The sequence below is a fragment of the Rhinopithecus bieti genome, unplaced genomic scaffold, assembly GCF_001698545.2.
Source record: "Rhinopithecus bieti isolate Rb0 unplaced genomic scaffold, ASM169854v2 scaffold_8226, whole genome shotgun sequence".
Taxonomy (NCBI): Eukaryota; Metazoa; Chordata; class Mammalia; order Primates; family Cercopithecidae; genus Rhinopithecus; species Rhinopithecus bieti.
Genome location: NW_016805992.1, coordinates 252,311 through 271,453, shown reverse-complemented (window position 1 = coordinate 271,453; position 19,143 = coordinate 252,311). Strand labels below are relative to the sequence as shown.

At 43.2% G+C, this 19,143-nt stretch overlaps 1 protein-coding gene across 16 annotated transcripts in view; it reads right to left on the bottom strand.

Annotated features, from left to right (window-relative positions):
* RBFOX1 (RNA binding fox-1 homolog 1) overlaps positions 1-19,143 on the bottom strand; it is a 205,320-nt gene that overhangs the window by 57,907 nt on the left and 128,270 nt on the right. For all 16 annotated transcript variants that reach the window (XM_017874415.1, XM_017874423.1, XM_017874422.1 and 13 more), the window contains one exon: positions 4,371-4,503. In XM_017874415.1, the coding sequence (XP_017729904.1) occupies positions 4,371-4,503 (133 nt within the window). The remainder of the gene's footprint in view (positions 1-4,370; positions 4,504-19,143) is intronic.

The following is a 19,143-nucleotide window of genomic DNA, read 5'->3' as shown; positions in this document are numbered from 1 at the left end:
TAAGCAGTGGAAATGCCTCAACCATTTCTTGAAGGAAACAGAGGTCTGTGAAACTGCACGTGCCCCCTAGCAAAGATAAATAATGTATAGAGGGAGAGACATGGGGGCGTGTTGTGTACTCAACCACAAGCAAAAGGGGATGTTGAGAAAGAAGACTATGGGTGGTTAATAAAGTCGCTAAGTTCATCAACCTGGAGAACAGCAGGTACAGTTCACTGAATGCCTGTCACAGGATGGACCAAGTTGTCACCTTAAATGTATTTCTCTACTTCACCCTCTATCAACTCTACAAGGACAGATACATCCCCACTCTCTCTTACGGAAACTCTCTATAGATGTTAAGTAAGCTATCCAAGCCAGTATGGGTAGAATATTCGGGCCCAGTCTTAATCACCTGAAATCCAACGTCTTCCTAGGACTGTAAAATTCCATAGGCTATGTAGACCTATGTAGACATGACTTTCTAACTCTTCACTTACTCTCATTCAGTTGATGTTGGCATTTGGGACTCAGGAGTTGGTTGGTTTGGTATAGGGTTTTCCACCTGTACCTATGATCCCACCATGGTCCATAACTGTCCCTACCCCTGGAGGAATCATCATGTGTTAATGTCCCAAGAGGTTTCTATTTAGGCATGTGAGACAAAAGAGAACAGGGCCTCTTCATTACCTGTGTTCTTCAGCTGCATGGGAGGGCTTCAGAAAATACCAAGACATGGAAGGAAAAGGCAAATCAAGAAAAGGAAATGGATGAATGTCTGGGCATGGTGGCTCATACCTATAATCCTAGCACTTTGGGAGGTCCAGGTGGGCAGATCACCTGAGGTCAGGAGTTCAAGACCAGCCTGGCCAACATTGATGAAACCCCATCTCTATTAAAAATACAAAAATTGGCCAGGTGTGGTGGCGGGCACCTGTAATCCCAGCTACTTAGGAGGCTGAGGTTGGAGAATCGCTTGAACCCAGGAGTTGGAGGTTGCTGTGAGTCGAGATCACGCCATTGCACTCAAGCCTGGCTGACAGAGTGAGACTCTGTCTCAATTTTTTTTTTCTTTAAAAACGAAATGGGTGAATGTAGGGCATCCTTAGGGACTCTACTCATGTGACTGTCTTTGTTGGATACCTCCAAGGGTCACCCAAGCTTCCACAAGGGTAGCCATGGAGATTCTAAAGGATAATTTCTTCAATCTCCCAGGAAGAAGATTGAAGTCATGCATGGACCTAGGATACATTTTTGACTGGTATTTTAGTAACAATATAGATTCATATTGGATACCTCAGGAAGAACAGATTTAGGTTGGCAGATATGCCTTCAATTGGTGACAGTGGAAACAATAAATTCTTAAATGCAGTTTGTTACGTGACATCTTAGAAAAGATGGAGATTGCTTGGGGGTGTGGGTGGGGGAGGGGTCACAGGATAAGATTTCACTGTGGCAATTTAGGAAATGTTTGGACTTACAAGTATCCCCTATTTCTTCTCTTTTAGGATGCCTTCTGTAAACAACCAAGCTAGACTAAGGACCTTGCCCTGGTATTCACACAAGACCCTCTTGCATCACTTACCATGTTTATTGAAATTGTTGGCTTGTATGTCACCCCCTGCCCCAACCAGAAGAAATAACTCTAGAGGTGCCATTTGACTCTTTAACACACAACAGTGCCCTGAAGCACAATAGGTGTCAGTCATAGGGCCACAGGGTGAGCTGAACTGGGCTGGGGTAAAGACATCAGTCAAATCTAGAAGTTTTCCTCCAAAGGATTTTAGAGACAAAAGGCTACAGAAAATGCGCTCTCTGGACCACGTGAATCCTGATGATGCTATGTCCTGAAAACAAATATTTCCAACCTCTTTGCTACTTGCTTTCACTGAACACAAGATAGGGGTCCTTACTCTTTCAGCCAACTCCTGCCCTGTGTCCCACTCTGCACTCTTCCTTTCCAAGAGGAACCATCCCCCTGCCATCTCCTGCAACCTAATCCATTTATTCCAGAGGAAAAGGAAACCTTGAAGATGTTGGGCTCAGTTTTTCATTCCGTGCCAATTCACTCTTGGTGGTTTGTAATCCAGTGAAACACCCAGGCAACCAGATGAATTTCCTTCTTTTTGACCAGTACCTTGCTCTAATAGATTATTGTACACATGAATGCTTGCAACCCCAGTCCTGCTGGGGCTTCTACTTCTTTGTTGAGAATTTAATCTTGCTTCCAAATATGGCTTTAGAATTCTAGCCATACTATTATCCGCAAGGAGGCACAATCCACCATTATAACCAAACTGATCGCAGATATTGCTGGAATACTAAAATTAATTTTCATCCCAAGTAGTTATACACACATTGTTTCATCATTTGGAAATGGTTGTGTCTCTCCCTGGTGAACATGGCATTAATTAGTTATGCATGGCTATTCCCAGCAAAGAGCACGTTCATTATAAGTTAGCTAATTTTGATTTTACATCAGGTGTGTTATTCTGAGATGTTTATACATTGTTCGTGTGAGGATAAGCCATATAATTTTCCTTTATTTCTTTTGCTGTTTAATATAGTAGTGAGATACTGACGGTAGATATACCAAAACACTTCAATTGCCATGTACTGAGAACAATTTTCAAACGAATGTAGTATAAGTGTGCAATTTTGCATTTATAACTTATGAATCTTGCTTTAGTAATTACATGAGCCCAAAGGTAACTTCAGATTTTTTTTTCCTTCGTAACTCATTACATGACCTTGGGAACAATCTTTATTTTTGCATTTCCGGATCCATAAAATGGGCTCAATGCTGTGATACCAGAGATTAAAAATTACACTATCAACAATTCCTTCAGTGTATGGTCACATAAAAGGCTTAAGACATGCAAATATATTTGACAGGTACTAGGGAGAATTTATAGCCAATTCATTCTTGTTTGTTACTATTCACCATGTTTTCAGTTACAATGTGTGTATATATAGAGATAACTCTTGTTTTGTCCAAGAAGCTCAAAGTTGACCCAATTCTGATGGCTACACAAGAAATTTGATGGACATTGTCTTACTACTTTTCCTTAATTTTCCCTTCCCTGATGGTTTTACCTAGTCTTTTTTGTTTTTTCTTTTTTACTATTTTATTGTGTTTATTTTGAAACATTTCAAATGCTCTGGTTTGGAATGAATACATAATGAAAAAGTGTTTCCTTTTGTCATGAGTATAATAGATGATCTAGGCTAATACAGATTTTCTGAAAGGTTTACAAGCAAGAGTTATAAAAAGGGCATTTAACCCTTTTCACACAGTCTTAAATGCAGCCATATTTTCTTACACACACCAGAAAGCCAGTCACTGGCCAGGGAAGGCACATGCCAGACTCCTTTGGGGACTGCTGAATTTAACACAGAGCAAGGTTTGCCAGCTGCAGCATGACTGACTTTGAGCCTGATAATTCTTTCTTGTTGGGGACTGTCAAACAACATCCCTAGACTCTACCCAACAGAGGACATAGCATCTCTCCATTCCTGCTGTGACAACCAAAAATGTCTCTAGACCTTACAAATGTCCCTTGGTCTAGGGCCACTGCCTAGGAGGCATCCCTCTCTCCCGGACGGCAGGAGGTGCAAGAATATTCGAGCAGGATCCCTAAAAGACGGACAGAGGGACTAGCATTTCAAGACTGCCACCCAACACGCCAGTACCATTTTTTTTTCTTCGAGCATTCACACCATTCCTTGATACTCGCCTGGCAATATCAAAGTCCATGCACAGAAGGACCAAACTGGCAATGGGAAACCAATTTGCTTTGTTCCCCCAGAGGGAGAAAGGAAGGGAAATGCCATTTTGGAAAATGCAACTGCTACGCATCTTAACTCCAATTTCGTTAATTCTTGTATGTTTGCATGTGACTCAACACCTAATTTTCTCTTTGCAGGCAAAGGTTAGAGAACCTTGAAGCTCAAGATATCCCTGGGGAGGGGAGCAAGATCACCCCAGTGATTTTTATGTATGAAAACCTCACGTCTTTCTGTGGAGGAATTCAAGGGGCAAATGTGGTCCAACCTCCTTAATAACCAGATGTTTGCAATCATCAGAAATACATCTTTGACTGTAACAATTTCTCTGTTCTCCAGCATTCAGTCTCAAAGAGAATTTACATAACAACATGTGACATGTAGAGTGCTTAAAGGCACCAACCATGACAGGACAAATTACACTCATTTTTCAATACTCGTAGCAAGGTGCTCCACTGCAGGTGCGCGCCGGGCTGCATGCTGGGGGCAGTTCTGGGGGTGGCAGAGGGGGGAATCAAGACCATCATGCACTCACAAACAGCTCCGTGCCTCTGGGGAGGCAGGGCTGGAGCAGGGAGGCCCGCCCAGGAGGCTGCCCCACTTACCCGCCATAGGCCGGGATCGGGGGTGGGGGCGCCGCGGCCCTGAAGGTGTTGTACACGGTGCGGCCGCGGCCTCGCAGGTGCGCCCCTCGGTAGGCGGCCGCGGCGGTGGCTGCTGGATACGGGAAGCCTGGCACTGCGGGGCAAGAGGGGAGAGAGAGAGAGAGAGCGAGCACAGGCTGTCAGATGCACACCCTGCTGTGGAGGGAACCGTCCTGGGAACCCTTGTCCCTGCACAGGGTTTCAGCGGGTCCCCCGCCCGCTTCCCAGAGTCAGGAGGTTAAAAAGCAGAAAGCAGCACAGTGGCCAGGGTTGGACTCCAGAGAGGATGGGTAGTTAACACAGTAGGCCCTTTGCCCAGGAGACTATGGTGACTGACAAACATTTGCAAAGAATTCTAAACAATGGGAGAAAAACTCACTGCATCAGTATTTAATTAATGAATTTATTTGAGACAGGGACTGGCTCTGTCACCCAGAGTGGAGTGCAGTGGTGTGATCACGGCTCACTGTACCCTCCACCTCTAGGGCTCAAGTGATGCTCCTACCTCAGCCTTCCAAGTAGCTAGGACCATAGACAGCCAGGCGTGGTAGCATGCTCCTAATCTTTTAATGTTTTGTAGAGATGGGGGTCTCCCTAAGTTGCCCCGGCCGGTTTTGAAATCCTGGGTTCAAGCAGTCCTTCTGTCTCCACTTCCCAAAGTGCTGGGATTACTTGGACCAAACATGACCAACCCACAAACACATTTTTAAAAGGGCAGATTGCAAGATGTGTGATGTCTTATCAACCATCACATATACCTATGTATATATGTACAGGTGTATTTGCATGCAAAACACACATGTGAATATGCATGCATACATGTGTATGTGTATGCATGTATATATACATATATGTACATACGCTGATATGAACATATTTGTATACACATATACACACCTTTCCACATGCTAGTAATCTCTGGGGCCAAACTACTTGAGTGTTTTTTATTCATAGCTTTCCCTATCCTATTTTTCCAGTTTCCTTTATGTATAAGATATCATCTGTTAAAACTTCTAATTGAAGTATTTTCAGTGACACGTGTATGTGGCATGAGTGCACAAACCACACACGCCATGAGAAACAGCTTATTACCGACATCTCATAAGCCTGCTAAACTCTTGTGCAGCATTTAAAGGTAAAGGCAACCACCATGATTACAAATACGGGAGAAGTCTGGGACCCCGAATCTTAAGAGAATGTGTGGGGCTGGGCATGGTGGCTCATGCCTGTAAACCCAGCACTTTTGGAGGCTGAGGCAGGTAGATCATGAGGTCAGGAGTTTGAGACCAGCTTGGCCAATATGGTGAAATCCCATCTCTACTAAAAATACAAAAATTGGCCAGATGTAGTTGTGCATGCCTGTAATTTCAGCTACTTGGGAGGCTGAGGCTGAATTGCTTGAACCTGGGAGGCGGAGGTTGCAGTGAGCTAAGATGGCACCACTGCATTCCAGCCTGGTTGACAGAGCAAGACTCTGTCTCCAATAAGAATGTGGGCAGGGGTATCTTCCCTTGGGTAGAATTCTCTGAGCAGGATGAGGAGGCGAGGAGGAGTTACGAAGGGGAATTAAGCCTGATGATTACTCCAGACCCTGATAACTAATGCTGTTTCCTCTATCGGGGATCCCATTCCTCCCATCTCATGCAAATGCTAACTCATCAGAGCCCGTGAGGCCAGGAAACGACTTTTGCCTTTAAGTTCAGTTGGCTTCTCTGACCCTCCCAGTGCTCTAACCGTTCTAACCACACTTGTCCCATCTCGCTAAGCAGCAGGCTGTGTTTCCCAAACTGTGCCCGGAGGATGCCTGATGATTACCGCAGCCCCGGGATAACCAATGCTTTTTCCTCTACCTGGGATACCCTTCCTCCCATCCCATGCAAATCCTAACTCACCAGTGCCCATACAGCCAGCAAACCACTTTTGCCTTAAAGCACAGTTCGCTTCTCTAACCCTCCCAGTGCTCTCGCCATACTGACTACGCTCATCCCATCTCACTAAGCATCAGGCAGTGTTTCCCAAACTGTGTCCACGGAGAATGTTTTTCTGAAAAAATGCATTTGGGAAGTCCCTGTCCCAGGAGAGCCACAGTAAATGCTCAGAAAGGCGCGCACCATGAAGGAAGCACTCATAGTTAACCCAGCACAACCAAACTCCTTTTCCAGGCTTTCTGCAGAAAAGCAAACCTCTCACTGAGCAGGAGTTGAAGTTCATTTCATGTTAAAGTTGTCTCCACCCTCTATCCGAACTGCCAAGAAGAGCTTCTCCCCTTCCCACCATCAGCTTCAGACCTTACGTCTTCCCATTATTCAGAGCCCCCATTATTCAGAGTGCTTTGCACGCACACTGATGAATGGACCCAGGTGAGGGTTGGAGAAGGAGCAAACAGGCAAAAGAATTGGAAGGAAAAAAATGTGCATGAGAAGCCTCACTGGAGGCCCCGGCTACTACCGAGGAGGTTGGACTGGCTGGCCACGCAGTGCACTTAGAACTCCAAGAATTATACCTACGCCTCTAGATAGGATGTTTGTACCTACATGGTGGGTGAAGGGAGTGGGTGGGGTTCTCCACAGAAGTCATTCTGAATTACTCTTGTAATGATAAAGACCCAAACAAAACCCCTGAACCTGACCAAAGTGAAGACCAACAGCCTATTTATTATCTGGAATTCTGTGTCCTCTTAAAGGTACAACAGTCGTCCTGTTGTACGGATTCTACCACATCTTTCTCTCACAATGTGGGTGAAATGCGAGGATGGTAGAACCCAGAATGATTCTATCTGTATCTGAGAAGACCATAAAGGTTATTTTTAACTTTTTTGTTCTTGCTAAAGACAGATTATGCCATTTTTAACTTTTTTTTGCCAGCTCCTAGCACCTGAGTTTCCTGGATCGCATGGCAACTGATATGCTTGAAACTGCAGAGAGGTGTGGGGTCTTAATGGGGAATGTGACGAAATCCTAATATCATAAAAACCCAGAAGTAATGAGAGATGAGACACTTGCTTCAGGACTGGAGAGAAAATGAGTGGGAGTGGCTTTGACTCCAAATCTGTCTTTTGCCACAGTTCAACTATTAAGTTTTCAGAGGAACACCCTGGATTTTGAAATAAAGAAAATGAAGAATTCACAATCTGGCAGAGCAGCTGGCTGCCTGTGTGAGGAAACACGGTAATTATGCTGACCCATTCATTATCACTGACTATGGAGCCGAATGAGCCAGACAAGCTCCCTCTCAGCCACAAGCAGGTTTTACAATAATTCTTGGAGGATTTAGATGTTGAGATATAACATGAAACAGAAGCTTGGCGAGAGAGAGGGGAGCACGTGCTGTTAAGAGCATGGAGCCAGGATTCCATTTTGTACCCTCTTTGTTACAGGGAGAAAATGGATTTCCTGATGCAGGATATTTAGAAGTCTTAGGAGGTTCTCTGGGCTCCCCCAAGCACATGAGGGGACTTCTTATTTTATGAAGGGAACACAGGAAGGGACTGCAAATCAATCCTCGCTTAAATAGTGCCTTCCTGAAAGGCCAAGTACCCTTGGTAAACAAAAGCGTTCCACAGGTCATGCTTTGGGCCAGACGCTTCACAGAGAAAGGGCTGGAGAATTCAAGTGTACTGGGTGGATGGTATTTTCAGTGGTCCCTTTCTTGTTCATCTAGGGCTGGCCAAGGGGCCCTTTGGTGAAATCTCTAGTTAGAAAAATGCTCATCGATCACATTGCCTTTCTTTCTTACATTCCTTCCTTCCTTCTTATACTTGCTTCTTTCTTTTTTATTCCTTCCTTTCTTCTCCCCTTCCTCTTTTCTTCCTTCGTTTTGTCTTCCTTGCTTCCCGTCCTTCCCTCCCTCTTTTCTTTCTTCCTTTTGTTTTCCCTCCTTCCTGTCCTTCCCTCCTTCCTGTCCTTCCCTCCTCCTCTTCCTTTTTCCCCTCCCTCTTTCTTCTTCCCCTCCCTCTTTCTTCTTCCCCTCCCTCTTTCTTCTTCCCCTCCCTCTTTTTTCTTCCCCTCCCTCTTTCTTCTTCCCCTCCCTCTTTCTTCCTCTCCTCTCTCTCCATTTCTTTATTACTTCCTGCCTTCATTACAATCCTTCCTTTCACTCTTTTTTTGGAATTTTTTTCTAAAGAGGGCTGCCCTGTTCCTCCCCTGGTTCATGTAAAAATCATTAGCTTGGATCAGAAATGAAGGAAGACTCTAACTGGTGCGTGCATGCAAGCTGCGTTAAGGGTGGTGATCTCCATTTGTTCTGCTCATTGATTACGATGAATAACTGGCACCAAGTAGGTATTGGGTACCTAATACCGTGCCTGGACACCCTGTCGGTGTCTAACCTATGTCTGTCTTCCTTCTGGGAGACTACAGCCACCACCTCTTCACTGTCTGCCTTCCATAACACTGTCCTTTGTACAAAGTGACCTGCCCAGCATTTGCAGATAAACAGCATGCAAGCAACACAACTGTCAGAGGCGTTCGAACCAGAGCGACTCCATCTTAAGTGGGGGCTAGGAAAAAGGCCAGGACCTGCTGGACTGCATTTCCAGAAAGTTAGGTACTCCTGGCCTCTAGATGTTTATGTTTAAGGAAACAGATTGATAATGTTTACTAAACAGACCCAGACTTGGGAGTGTCCTGATATCCTGGTATCTTGAGAACAGAAAAGCATTCCTAATTTTGCTTTAAAGATAATATCGATTCTTGCAAAATATAGTAATTAAGAAAATTAATCCTTTATCACAAACCCTTGTAGCAGAGCACATTTCCCCATGATCTTATTTTCTTGTCCTGTATAAACAAGTATCATACCTAGGGGTGGAAGTGCTCCTCTTCCTACTTTTGGCAACACCCTACTGTCTATGGAGCAGCTGTACTTTCCCCATTTTACTTTCTTTATAAACTTTTGCTTTGCACTGTAGACTCGCCCTGAACTCTTTTTTGCATGAGATCCATGAACCCTCTCTTTGGGTCTGGACAGGAACCCCTTTCCTGTAATACAACTGAAATTTAGTCGCAATCCCTAGAAAGATAATTTCCATTTCTACCCTTGTACGTGTTTCACTGCCTCTGAAAAAGTAACCAGATTTTGAATGAGTATGATTTCAATCAAGCAAGGGGAGGCTGCTTGGACCAAATCTGTTGCACTTGGAATTATCAGAGCCTTTAATTCATTGAAATTCTCCTCCATGGCAGCACACTATCGGGATTTGAAATTGTTTCTTGTTCAGGGGGGAAAGCAGGACTCCAGTTTTGGCCCCAGACAGGTAACACCTATTAAAAGGTCTTCATCATGTTTCTCCTTCCATATAGCCCCAGATAACGCTGCCTGACAACCCAGCAACAACAGTCCCTGAATCAAATAATTGTGTGCAATCAGGAACCACAGAAAATAACAATCTTGATAATGCCAAACTCATCTGACTTGTAGCTGTGCCTTGTTTCTTCCCATCTTTATTAGAAGATTTTTTCCTGGCCAGGCGCAGTGGCTTATACCTGTAATCCCAACATTTTGGGAGGCCGAGGTGGGCAGATCATGAATTCAAGAGATCGAGACCATCCTGGCCAACATGATGAAACCCTGTCTCGACTAAAAATACAAAAATTAGCTGGGTGTGGTGATGCACACCTGTAGTCCCAGCTACTTGGGAGGCTGAGGCAGGAGAATCGCTTGAACCCAGGAGGTGGAGGGTGCAGTGAGCAGAGATCGTGCCACTGAACTCCAGTCTGGGTTACAGAACAAGACTCAGTCTCAAAAAAAATTTTTTTTTCTTTCCCTTGATGGTTGGTTTAGGGACAGCATGGCTTTCGTTGCATGCCACTAACACAAATAATCCCTTTCGAGGGCAAAATACACACAGGTACACATGCACACACACAACTGTTTGTCACACTTCCTTTACAACACCCAGCACAGCATGGAAGAATGGATGCTTTTCTTGCCTACAGGTGTGGTGGTCTGCAGGATTCTGGAACATGGTGAAATGTATATTTGAGATAATTACCTGGACATAAGATTCAGATACAAATTAAACAAGACTAAAACTGTTTTTTGACCACATAGAGAACCTCTTACATGCTTACTTTTGAGGTATGGCACTTAGATTTTGAGTGAGAGTTATGTCGTCTATCCCAGTTTAGATGTCTGGATCCAGACACGCCAGATACCATAGTTTAGAGGTCTATATCCAGTAAATGGGCAATGAATGTTTAATAAAGCCAATGCAAAATGCCCACTGGAAACTCACAATGTTCTCTCCATTTCTAGAATATGAAATAAAATGTTTAAATCAATGTTAAAAGTCAAACATTGCCCTATCCAATGTTTGTAAATGCCTCTTTGTTAATTTAAAAAAACAAAGTTATGTAGAAAAGACAGCCAACTACGGTCATTTCTAAACCCCAACACTGGAAGTTTGATTTTTTTTTTCCTAGTTCAACTTGAAGTTAACTCACATGTAAGCAGACCATCAATAAGGAACAGTAGAAAGGATGCAGGTTGATTTGTGGATATAGTATAAATCCTTGGTTTTTGGCATGAGGGAAACAAGGAAACCCATAGGTTCATTGTAATGAAGAGATTCCTTCTGAAGCCTTATCCAACATGAATCAAAGAGAAAAATCTGGTATCACTGCAACACAAATTGGATGCAGCTCATAAGCTAAAAATGAATTTCTCTCAAAACAGGGCAAGAGCTTTCGAAGAAAATACCAATTGAGCATCCTGTTGACACAACAGCATTTCCAGCTCACCCACTCTCACCCTTCAGCTAGATTTATATACAGAACATATTTTGAGGGAGGTTAGTGGAGTAACCATCTCATTTCTTGGGAATAAGAAGTTCTGTCCCATGGAACTCGATGAAATGGAACCTTTAGGGATGCAACAAGAGGCACGCTGTGGTGGTGCTCAAGTATCACGGCAAATCAACATTTTAAAACGGAAGATGTGTGGGTGTATCCACCAGCCAAATGGGCCATTTACTAAAGTGTCAGCTGCTAACTGCCGTCTCCCCCTCAAGAACAAAGCCCCCACCTCCCACCTCCAATGAGCCCTGAACTCAGTGTATTTACAGTGATGAGTGTGTCTTCTCTTCCTGTCTTTTACGAACATGGTGCTTACCTTCGAAAATAAACACAAATGAGATCATCTCACCAGCCAGGAAATCCCAAGAGAAGAAACACAAAACCAGTGGAAAATACTTGAGGGTTATAAACTGCATATTAAAGTTTTAGAGCTCTGGGAGAGATGGAAGAGTAGCAGATGCAAAACCCGACAGGGGGGCGGATTCTGCATCAAAGCCATAAAAATATACAACCGCTTTAATGGGCAATTATTCTTTGCATTTGTGCGCTGGTTTGAATTTGCATGAGATTGCCAGATGCCCTGGAAAAGGTGGGCATCTGAACGGATGAGGGGGGCTCTCTTTGTCCCGCTCCTTCTCTCCCTTTCTCCATAATGTCACATTTCCCCACCCTTGGAAGGTTTTAAGATGGAGAGAGACTCATGCAAATTTGGGGTGAAATTGTTCTGTGGGTAATTTATGGTAGGAAATACACAATTCTAGGGGTACAGATGCGCTTTCAACAGCAGGTTGATGGTTCTGCAGGATTCCCCTCGGGGGAACGCCCATTCCACGTGCTGGACCATAAATTAAGAAGTGGTGTAATAGGTAACATATTGAGGCGAAATAAACCACCAGCCATAGCTCATAGAGCAGCAATTTCAGAGGCAGGGCATCATGCAATGAGCATCACAATGAAGAGTCAAAAAACCTGATTTTTTTCCAAATGGCAAAATATGTTTTCTCCTTTTTCAGAACGAATCTCAAGGTACATCAAATTGGTTTATAACACAGGATTTACACGCAACTAGGTCACTCTCTTTAAATGGCCTTAAATGAAAATTTTAACATGATGGAGCCTATTATGCTGGCTCAAACAAAAATGGAAAGCTTTTCATTTTTTAAAAAAATCAGTGATTCAGGAAGTTTTGGCTAAAAAAAAAAAAAAAAAGGCGTGGGTGGGGGTGGCGTGGCGAAAGAAAGATTCATATCCTTTCAGGTCACTAATAAAAAGACCAAAATGGCCACTTAATTTGTCAAATCTCCAGTTCTCATATCCACATACATTTATCCCTGAAACACACATTTGGGATTGACCCGTTTCAGTATGAAATGCATGTTGATATTAAATACTGCTGTTTAGAAGTGAATAAATCTACATTTTGGACAAACAGTTTCTTCTAGGACATCCTCATTTGAAATGCATTGAATAGGAAAACAAAAATTTCTAATTAATGTACAAGTCTAATCACCATTCTCCACATGGAAGAGTAATTTTTCACTGTTCATTTGCTTGGTTTAATCTCAACACTGACATTACAGAAACGCAATGTCCTATAAATCTCCGCTCATTTGTTTCTTTAATATTCATATTCCATTGAACTGCAGCTGCTTGTTGCTGCAGTCTATTACAACATGCAAAAGTGTCGATAAAAATATTATGAAAGGCAAGATGTGTTTCTTCCTGGCTGCGCGTGCCATTTATTTGGGGAAAGACAATAAATGACTCGTGGATTGTCCCTCGGCCTGCTGCTTGGTGGGTGATTAGTGATTAATTACCTTGCAGCAAATTGACATGGCACGAGGAAATTGACACAGCCCTGATTAATTAACTTTTTATGGGCGGTAGTTACTCACAAAACACTGCGCACCATAATTGAATCTCTTTACATAACGTCATGGTACAAAAGTTTTAGTCAAATCCAAATTAGCCAGAAGTTTCTAGGCTGTTATAGGTCTGATTGGGATGTGTCGAAGGAATTTGCAAGAATGTGAACTTGGAGAGAGATGCACATTTTTGAAAGTGGGGAAGAATAGATGGTGACAATGTAATGGCCTGATTGTCCAAGCTGAATGTATTGATCTAAATCTCGACTTCAGCTAGACTTTGGGAATAAGACTGTAAGAGGCTAAAACGTCTTTTTCCTCCAGCCTCACTTGGCTGCATTTTAGTGGCTTTTGCAGATTCTCTCTTTTGTCCAGTCTCGAACAGTGAACTTGACTCCCAAATTGAGTTCTCAGTTCCAACATGGCTCCCTCCAAAGGCTTTACCTCTTCGTCTAATCTCACATCTCCTGACCCCTACAACTGTTACCAGTTACCATCATACTACCCTGTTGTTTTTTTCCTTCTCGTTAATCACCTGACTTGATTTCAACCTCCATATACATCTCTAGGGATGTCCTGAGGACTCTGTGTTGGTACCTACTGTGTGTCCATCACCTAGAAGATGACTGAGTACAAGGTGATCATTGATATGTGTATTGACTACAGTGTATGATGAACTCAGAATACCATAGTCCTTCAGCTATGAAAGAAAATGGGTGGCAATCCTCAAATGCGTGAGAGTTGCTAAGGAACTGCCTGTGAGGGATGCATATTCCCAGAGAAACTCTGGGTTGGCGATGGAGTTAGTGAGAAGGGATCCTGGACCGCCCTTGTCTAAAAACCCAGGCGGTGATAACCAGAGTAATTCAACCAACGATGTGATTGCAATTGGCAAAATTCCAACCTGAGGCTCCATTATCAGGTGGAGAAAAATTCAATTGCATGATAACAGCTAGGATTTACTAGCATTTGCTAATTGCTAGACCTGGAGATTAACCCACTAATGTCTCACAAAACCATATGAACCATGATTGTTGCTATTTTCACTTTCCTGGGGGTGGTGATGGAGCTATAGAGCAGCTCAGATACTCACCCAGGGATTTTGAACCAAAGCAGCCTGACACCACAGAGCCTGTGATCTTATCCATTATGCAACATAAAGGCAACCCCAGTCAGGCTCCAGGAAAAGCTTTCTACTTTTACTCTCTCTCTCTGCTTCTTAGAGCCTCTCAGTTTAGATTCCCTCCTATTGCCTGTACAAGCTGCTACGTTGTCTCCCTATATCCATACCACATCTGAGACAGAGCCAGCCCCAATTTGACTGGGTTAATTTGTAGGGGAATCTGTTGACTGTCTCCCAGAGATCTCAATATGCTTCTTGTTGGGGGATGGGGGAGACATTGGAGGGTCTGTGTGTGTGTGCCTGCCATTTCTTCTGTTAGATACTTACGTTCTGAGATTTTGAGACACCTGGAAAGGCACTGTTCCTTTTCTGCTAATTGGATGCCGGTCGTAGGGATCACCACTGATTTATATTCCTGATAAGAGTTCAAAGGCAAGCTGTTTCCCTTTGCCACTAGGGTTTACCTCCACATATTGACGTGGGGGGCAGGTGGTGTTCAACCCAAAAATATTGGGAATGCAGATTCTGTAGACATAGCAGGTTTGCACTAGTACAGTATGAGTAAAGGCGCAGTTGAACACAAACCTGATTACTGTCACAATAATTAGCTCCTTATGACTAAATTCAACTAGAAATTTTTAATTTGGAAGACTGGAATGACAAACTCATTTCAAAGCCTTGGAAGATCTGCATAAGAAACCTTCATAACATTTTGGGCTACTGCACATTTTTCTATATATAATTGCTTTTTTAAATATGTTATCAAATATCAACTTACAACTTGGGTTTGAAATAAGTCTCCTTTTTGTGGAAAAAAAATAGTCATCTAGGAAAATAACATTACACGCAATGAGCACACCAGGATTTAACTCTGAGCAACGAGTCTGGTGTTCCCAAAGGAGAAAAGTTCTCTAACTGAACAAATTTAAAAAGCAACAGCAAAAGACACTCACACCATTCACGCACATGAATATTCTTTGATCACATAAGGTCTTTGTGTCTCTGAGCGAAGGCAGTAGACTTGGTGGTAACTAACTGCCACACTGTTCCTGATTATCTCCCAAAGTTAGTGGTTGTATCTTTCCTCACAGGTTTAAATGGCTGCCTTAATCCAACATACAAGTAGCAAATGTCAAGGCTGCTAAATGTGTGGTGATACGCTTTTACTGTGCAGAAGAGGTATTTGTGATTTGCCTACTCACAGGTATTGACAATCTCCCCCCAGGGCAGGATTTTTGTAACATTTCATTTGGCAAAACGAGAATGAGTCTCAATCTTGGAGTGTTTGACTTAGCAGAACCGCAAAAGGCATTTGCGAAGGTGCTTTCTGTCCTTTGAAGGAGAAGACAAAGCCCTGAAGAGCTGAGATTTATTTTAATTTGGATGAAGCAATTCGTCATCATCTATTAGTTTAACAAAATCTGTACTGATAACCATTTTGTCGTTTCCCAGGAAACCACAGGAAAAAACAACAAAAAAACCCACAAATAACTTATATAATTACTTTATCCAGTGCATATACATACTAAAGTTTCAATTGTTAAATCATTCATGTTCTATCTAACAGCTGGCTGAAACAGCAAGCTCGGTGAATTGCCTCTCCAGGTAGGAAACAGGGCAAGTGAAATAAATTAGCTTCCTTATGCTGGGCTGGATTTCCCATGGTTCTCTTGGGCTGACGCAGTTCCTGCACATGAAGCCTTCAGGGAGGGCTGATGGTGGCTCACAGGGATGGGTACACGACTCACATGTATTGTTCATTTCACTCCCAGCCATTGCTGTGGGGATAGCTGATCTGTCTGTCAGTGCTGAGGCCATCTGCTTTTGAGCATCAGCTTTCAGACTTTAAAAAAAGAGTACCGATCCTTGGATCAATGCCCAAAGCCAACCTGGAGGACAGGTACTGTCTGAGCCTAGGGATCACCTGCCTGATATCTGAGCCAGAGCCTCCAAAACACCTATACAGAACAGACTGAGGAAGGTACCATTCAGGAATGGTCCACCAATCCAGTCACTGGACCAATGTAAACCACCCAAACCAGCTTCTTTGTTGAACCTTATTTTCTTGAGACAGGGTCTCACTCTGTTGCCCAGGCTAGAGTGCAGTGGCGTGGTTATGGCTCACTGCAATCTCAAACTCTTGGGCTCAAGTCATCCTCCCACCTCAGCCCCTCCAGTAGCTAGGACTATAAAAGTATACCATCACATCTGGTTTGGTGGACTTTAAAAAATCCTGGAGAAGGTGGTTTCTGAGCCAGAAAAAGAGTAGCATTTGAGGAGCCGTAATGCCTCAAGCAGCCTTGAGGGACTCTGCAAAGCAATCTCATTTAGTGATCATACATAGGTAGGTATTCATGGCTATTTACAAGGCGAGAAGACTTGGCCAAGGTCACAGCACTAGTCTACCATGACAGTTTACTCCCAGACTTTCCTGAATCCAGCTCTTCTCACTAAATCACGCTGTAGCTCAAGAAAAATGTTGTAAAACCACTAGTGAGAATTAGGACTTGCCAGAAAAAAAGGAAAACAATCTTTTGGAAATGTTTGAGATTCCTGTAGCAAATACGAAGGGTAGGAATAATAGATACCCATAGATAGTTGTACCTTTGCTGTTTGCTTTCGTATGAAAAGCCATTAGGCATCAAGAGCCTATGTTGCATGCAAACAAAACTCAAGGAGATAAATCTAAAACATGTGGTGTGGTGTTTGGTTCTGAAACTGCATTTTCTTAACACTGCTCCCAAGTTCTCCAGTAGGGATAAATAGCTTTTGGCATGACAGTTCTTTTATATAAAAACATGATTTAAGAAAATGGTGTTTGAAGCACGTGCTTACATTACTGGGTTTATATGAACTACACCAGGCTCTTTTTCCCTTCGATGAGAGGCAACCTGAGCTGCTCATGGTCTTGGCACTGAGTAGAAGATTTATTTTGGAAGAGAAATACGGCAAGGGAAAAAGCAGTGACCTCTATGGTTGGACATGTTTCTATCCAAGAAGGCTGGTATTTGATGAGAGAATGATTGCTCTAGCTCTTGAATGACATGAGTGCCCTTGGATTCAGCCTCTCCCTTCCTAAGCTATTCATTCCCAGCTCTGTAGACCTAGAGAGGGCTTGGCTCAACTTACAAAGCTAGGACCGTTGGGAATGTGCCCCTGCTCCATTGCATCAGAGTGTCCTCCTTTACATTCCAAGAACCAAGCAAGATCTTGCCATTGGCCCCTACAACTTACCTGCTCAGAGCTCTGAATGTAAAATGAATCCCTTTTTTTTCTTTTTAATTTTAAATCCACATTAGTTTGGGGAAGCAAATAAAGGGCAGATAAGTGCTTAAAAAATAAAGTCTCAAAATAAGCCTCTCAAACTATTGGAGGATTTCTCTTGCCTCTGATGAGGCTGGATGAGGGTGAGTTTTGTCAAGGAGTTAAATGCAGGAGCTGCACCAGCCAGTTGATCCTCTTAAGAAAATGTGAGCATTAAAAAACACTTCTTGTCAATGCTATCACAGAACTTGGGTTTCCAGGGAATTCCCCCAGAACAATTGCCTCGCTGCCTTTCCAAAACATCTCATCTCGGCCTTGTTCTCTGGCTGTGTATGCACTGGAATCTCAGGACAACATAGTTTATTGTTTTAATATCTGTCTGACACAAAGCAAACGCATCCTCTAGTGACTCCTTATCTGTCATATGTATTTCTGTGAAAGAAATATCAAGACAAATAAGATGTTTGGGGGCACACCACGGGATGGTAGTTTTTGCAATTGGCGGCCTTTTGCAGAAGCAAGACACCCATCTGAAAAAGATGAAAGCCGCCATTCTGCATTGAGATTAATAACTAAAGCAATGACAGAGAGCTGCATAGCAGCTGCCTGAAATGTGGCTGCCTCTTTGCAGAACTTTCCCTTGAAACAACGGGGGGGGTGAGAGGTTCAACTAGTGGCTTTAATTTTTTCTTGGAAATGGTTAAAAAGGACAAACAACAAAGTGGGTTATGATTATAACTCAGCCAAAGAAACAACACACGGATGAAGAAAGTTGTGGGGGGAGAGGAGCGGGTAGTGGTTGCAGGGACTAAAAATACAAACGAACCTATTCGGAGGACTGTGATCCAGGTGGAATAACTCCGTTAAGATCAGAGTTAGGAAAAGCCTCTTAGAAATGATCCGTTAACCAAATGTGCTAGGTCATGGGAAAAGCTGAGCAGATGGAGAAAAGCAGAGATGGTGCTTCAGTGATGGAGAAAGAATGATTTCTGGAGTTTACCATTGGTGGGTGGGTGGTAGTTGGATAATTCTGCAATGCTGTGGGCAACCATTTGTTCATCAAACAGATACGTGCTATGAGTGAGGTGGCAGGGAGAGCATGGCACCTAGTAGGTGTCTCAAAACACCTCAATCCATGGGTTTGGTGAAGGAAATAGGATCTCAGTAGCAAAGGGCATCTGTCTACAGTGTTGAATAATGGTGAAAATGAGAACATTTAATTCACCTACTGAGAGGCACCCCAATGGCAGTGCTAACAGTGGTTGTCTCCTGTTGGGTGTTACCTCCCCAATGTCCCTAGGAGCACTGTGTTTGAAATTCTGAAACTTCAACATTATATTTGTCTATTACGTGTCCCTGGCAAGAATATAGGTATAATAGAAGCCACCTTGAGAGTATCTTCATAGCATGTTTTCAGGAAGTAGAATTGTACCTGGCATATGGAAAAAAATTCAATAAAGATTGGTTGAATGAAGTAACATCTTTCAACCCCCTCCCCAATCAAAGGACTAAAAACTAGAAGGAATTATCTCTGAGAAAATGAAGAGGACACAGGTAAGCTGCCACCATAATGCTGAACCACAGCAAAAGGGAAGCAGTGTCTGATGCCCTGATCAGAAGGGTCCAGTCCAGAGAATCTTTTACAGCCAGCATTGTTGAAAGTGGGGGGGGGGGGGGGGGGGGGGGGA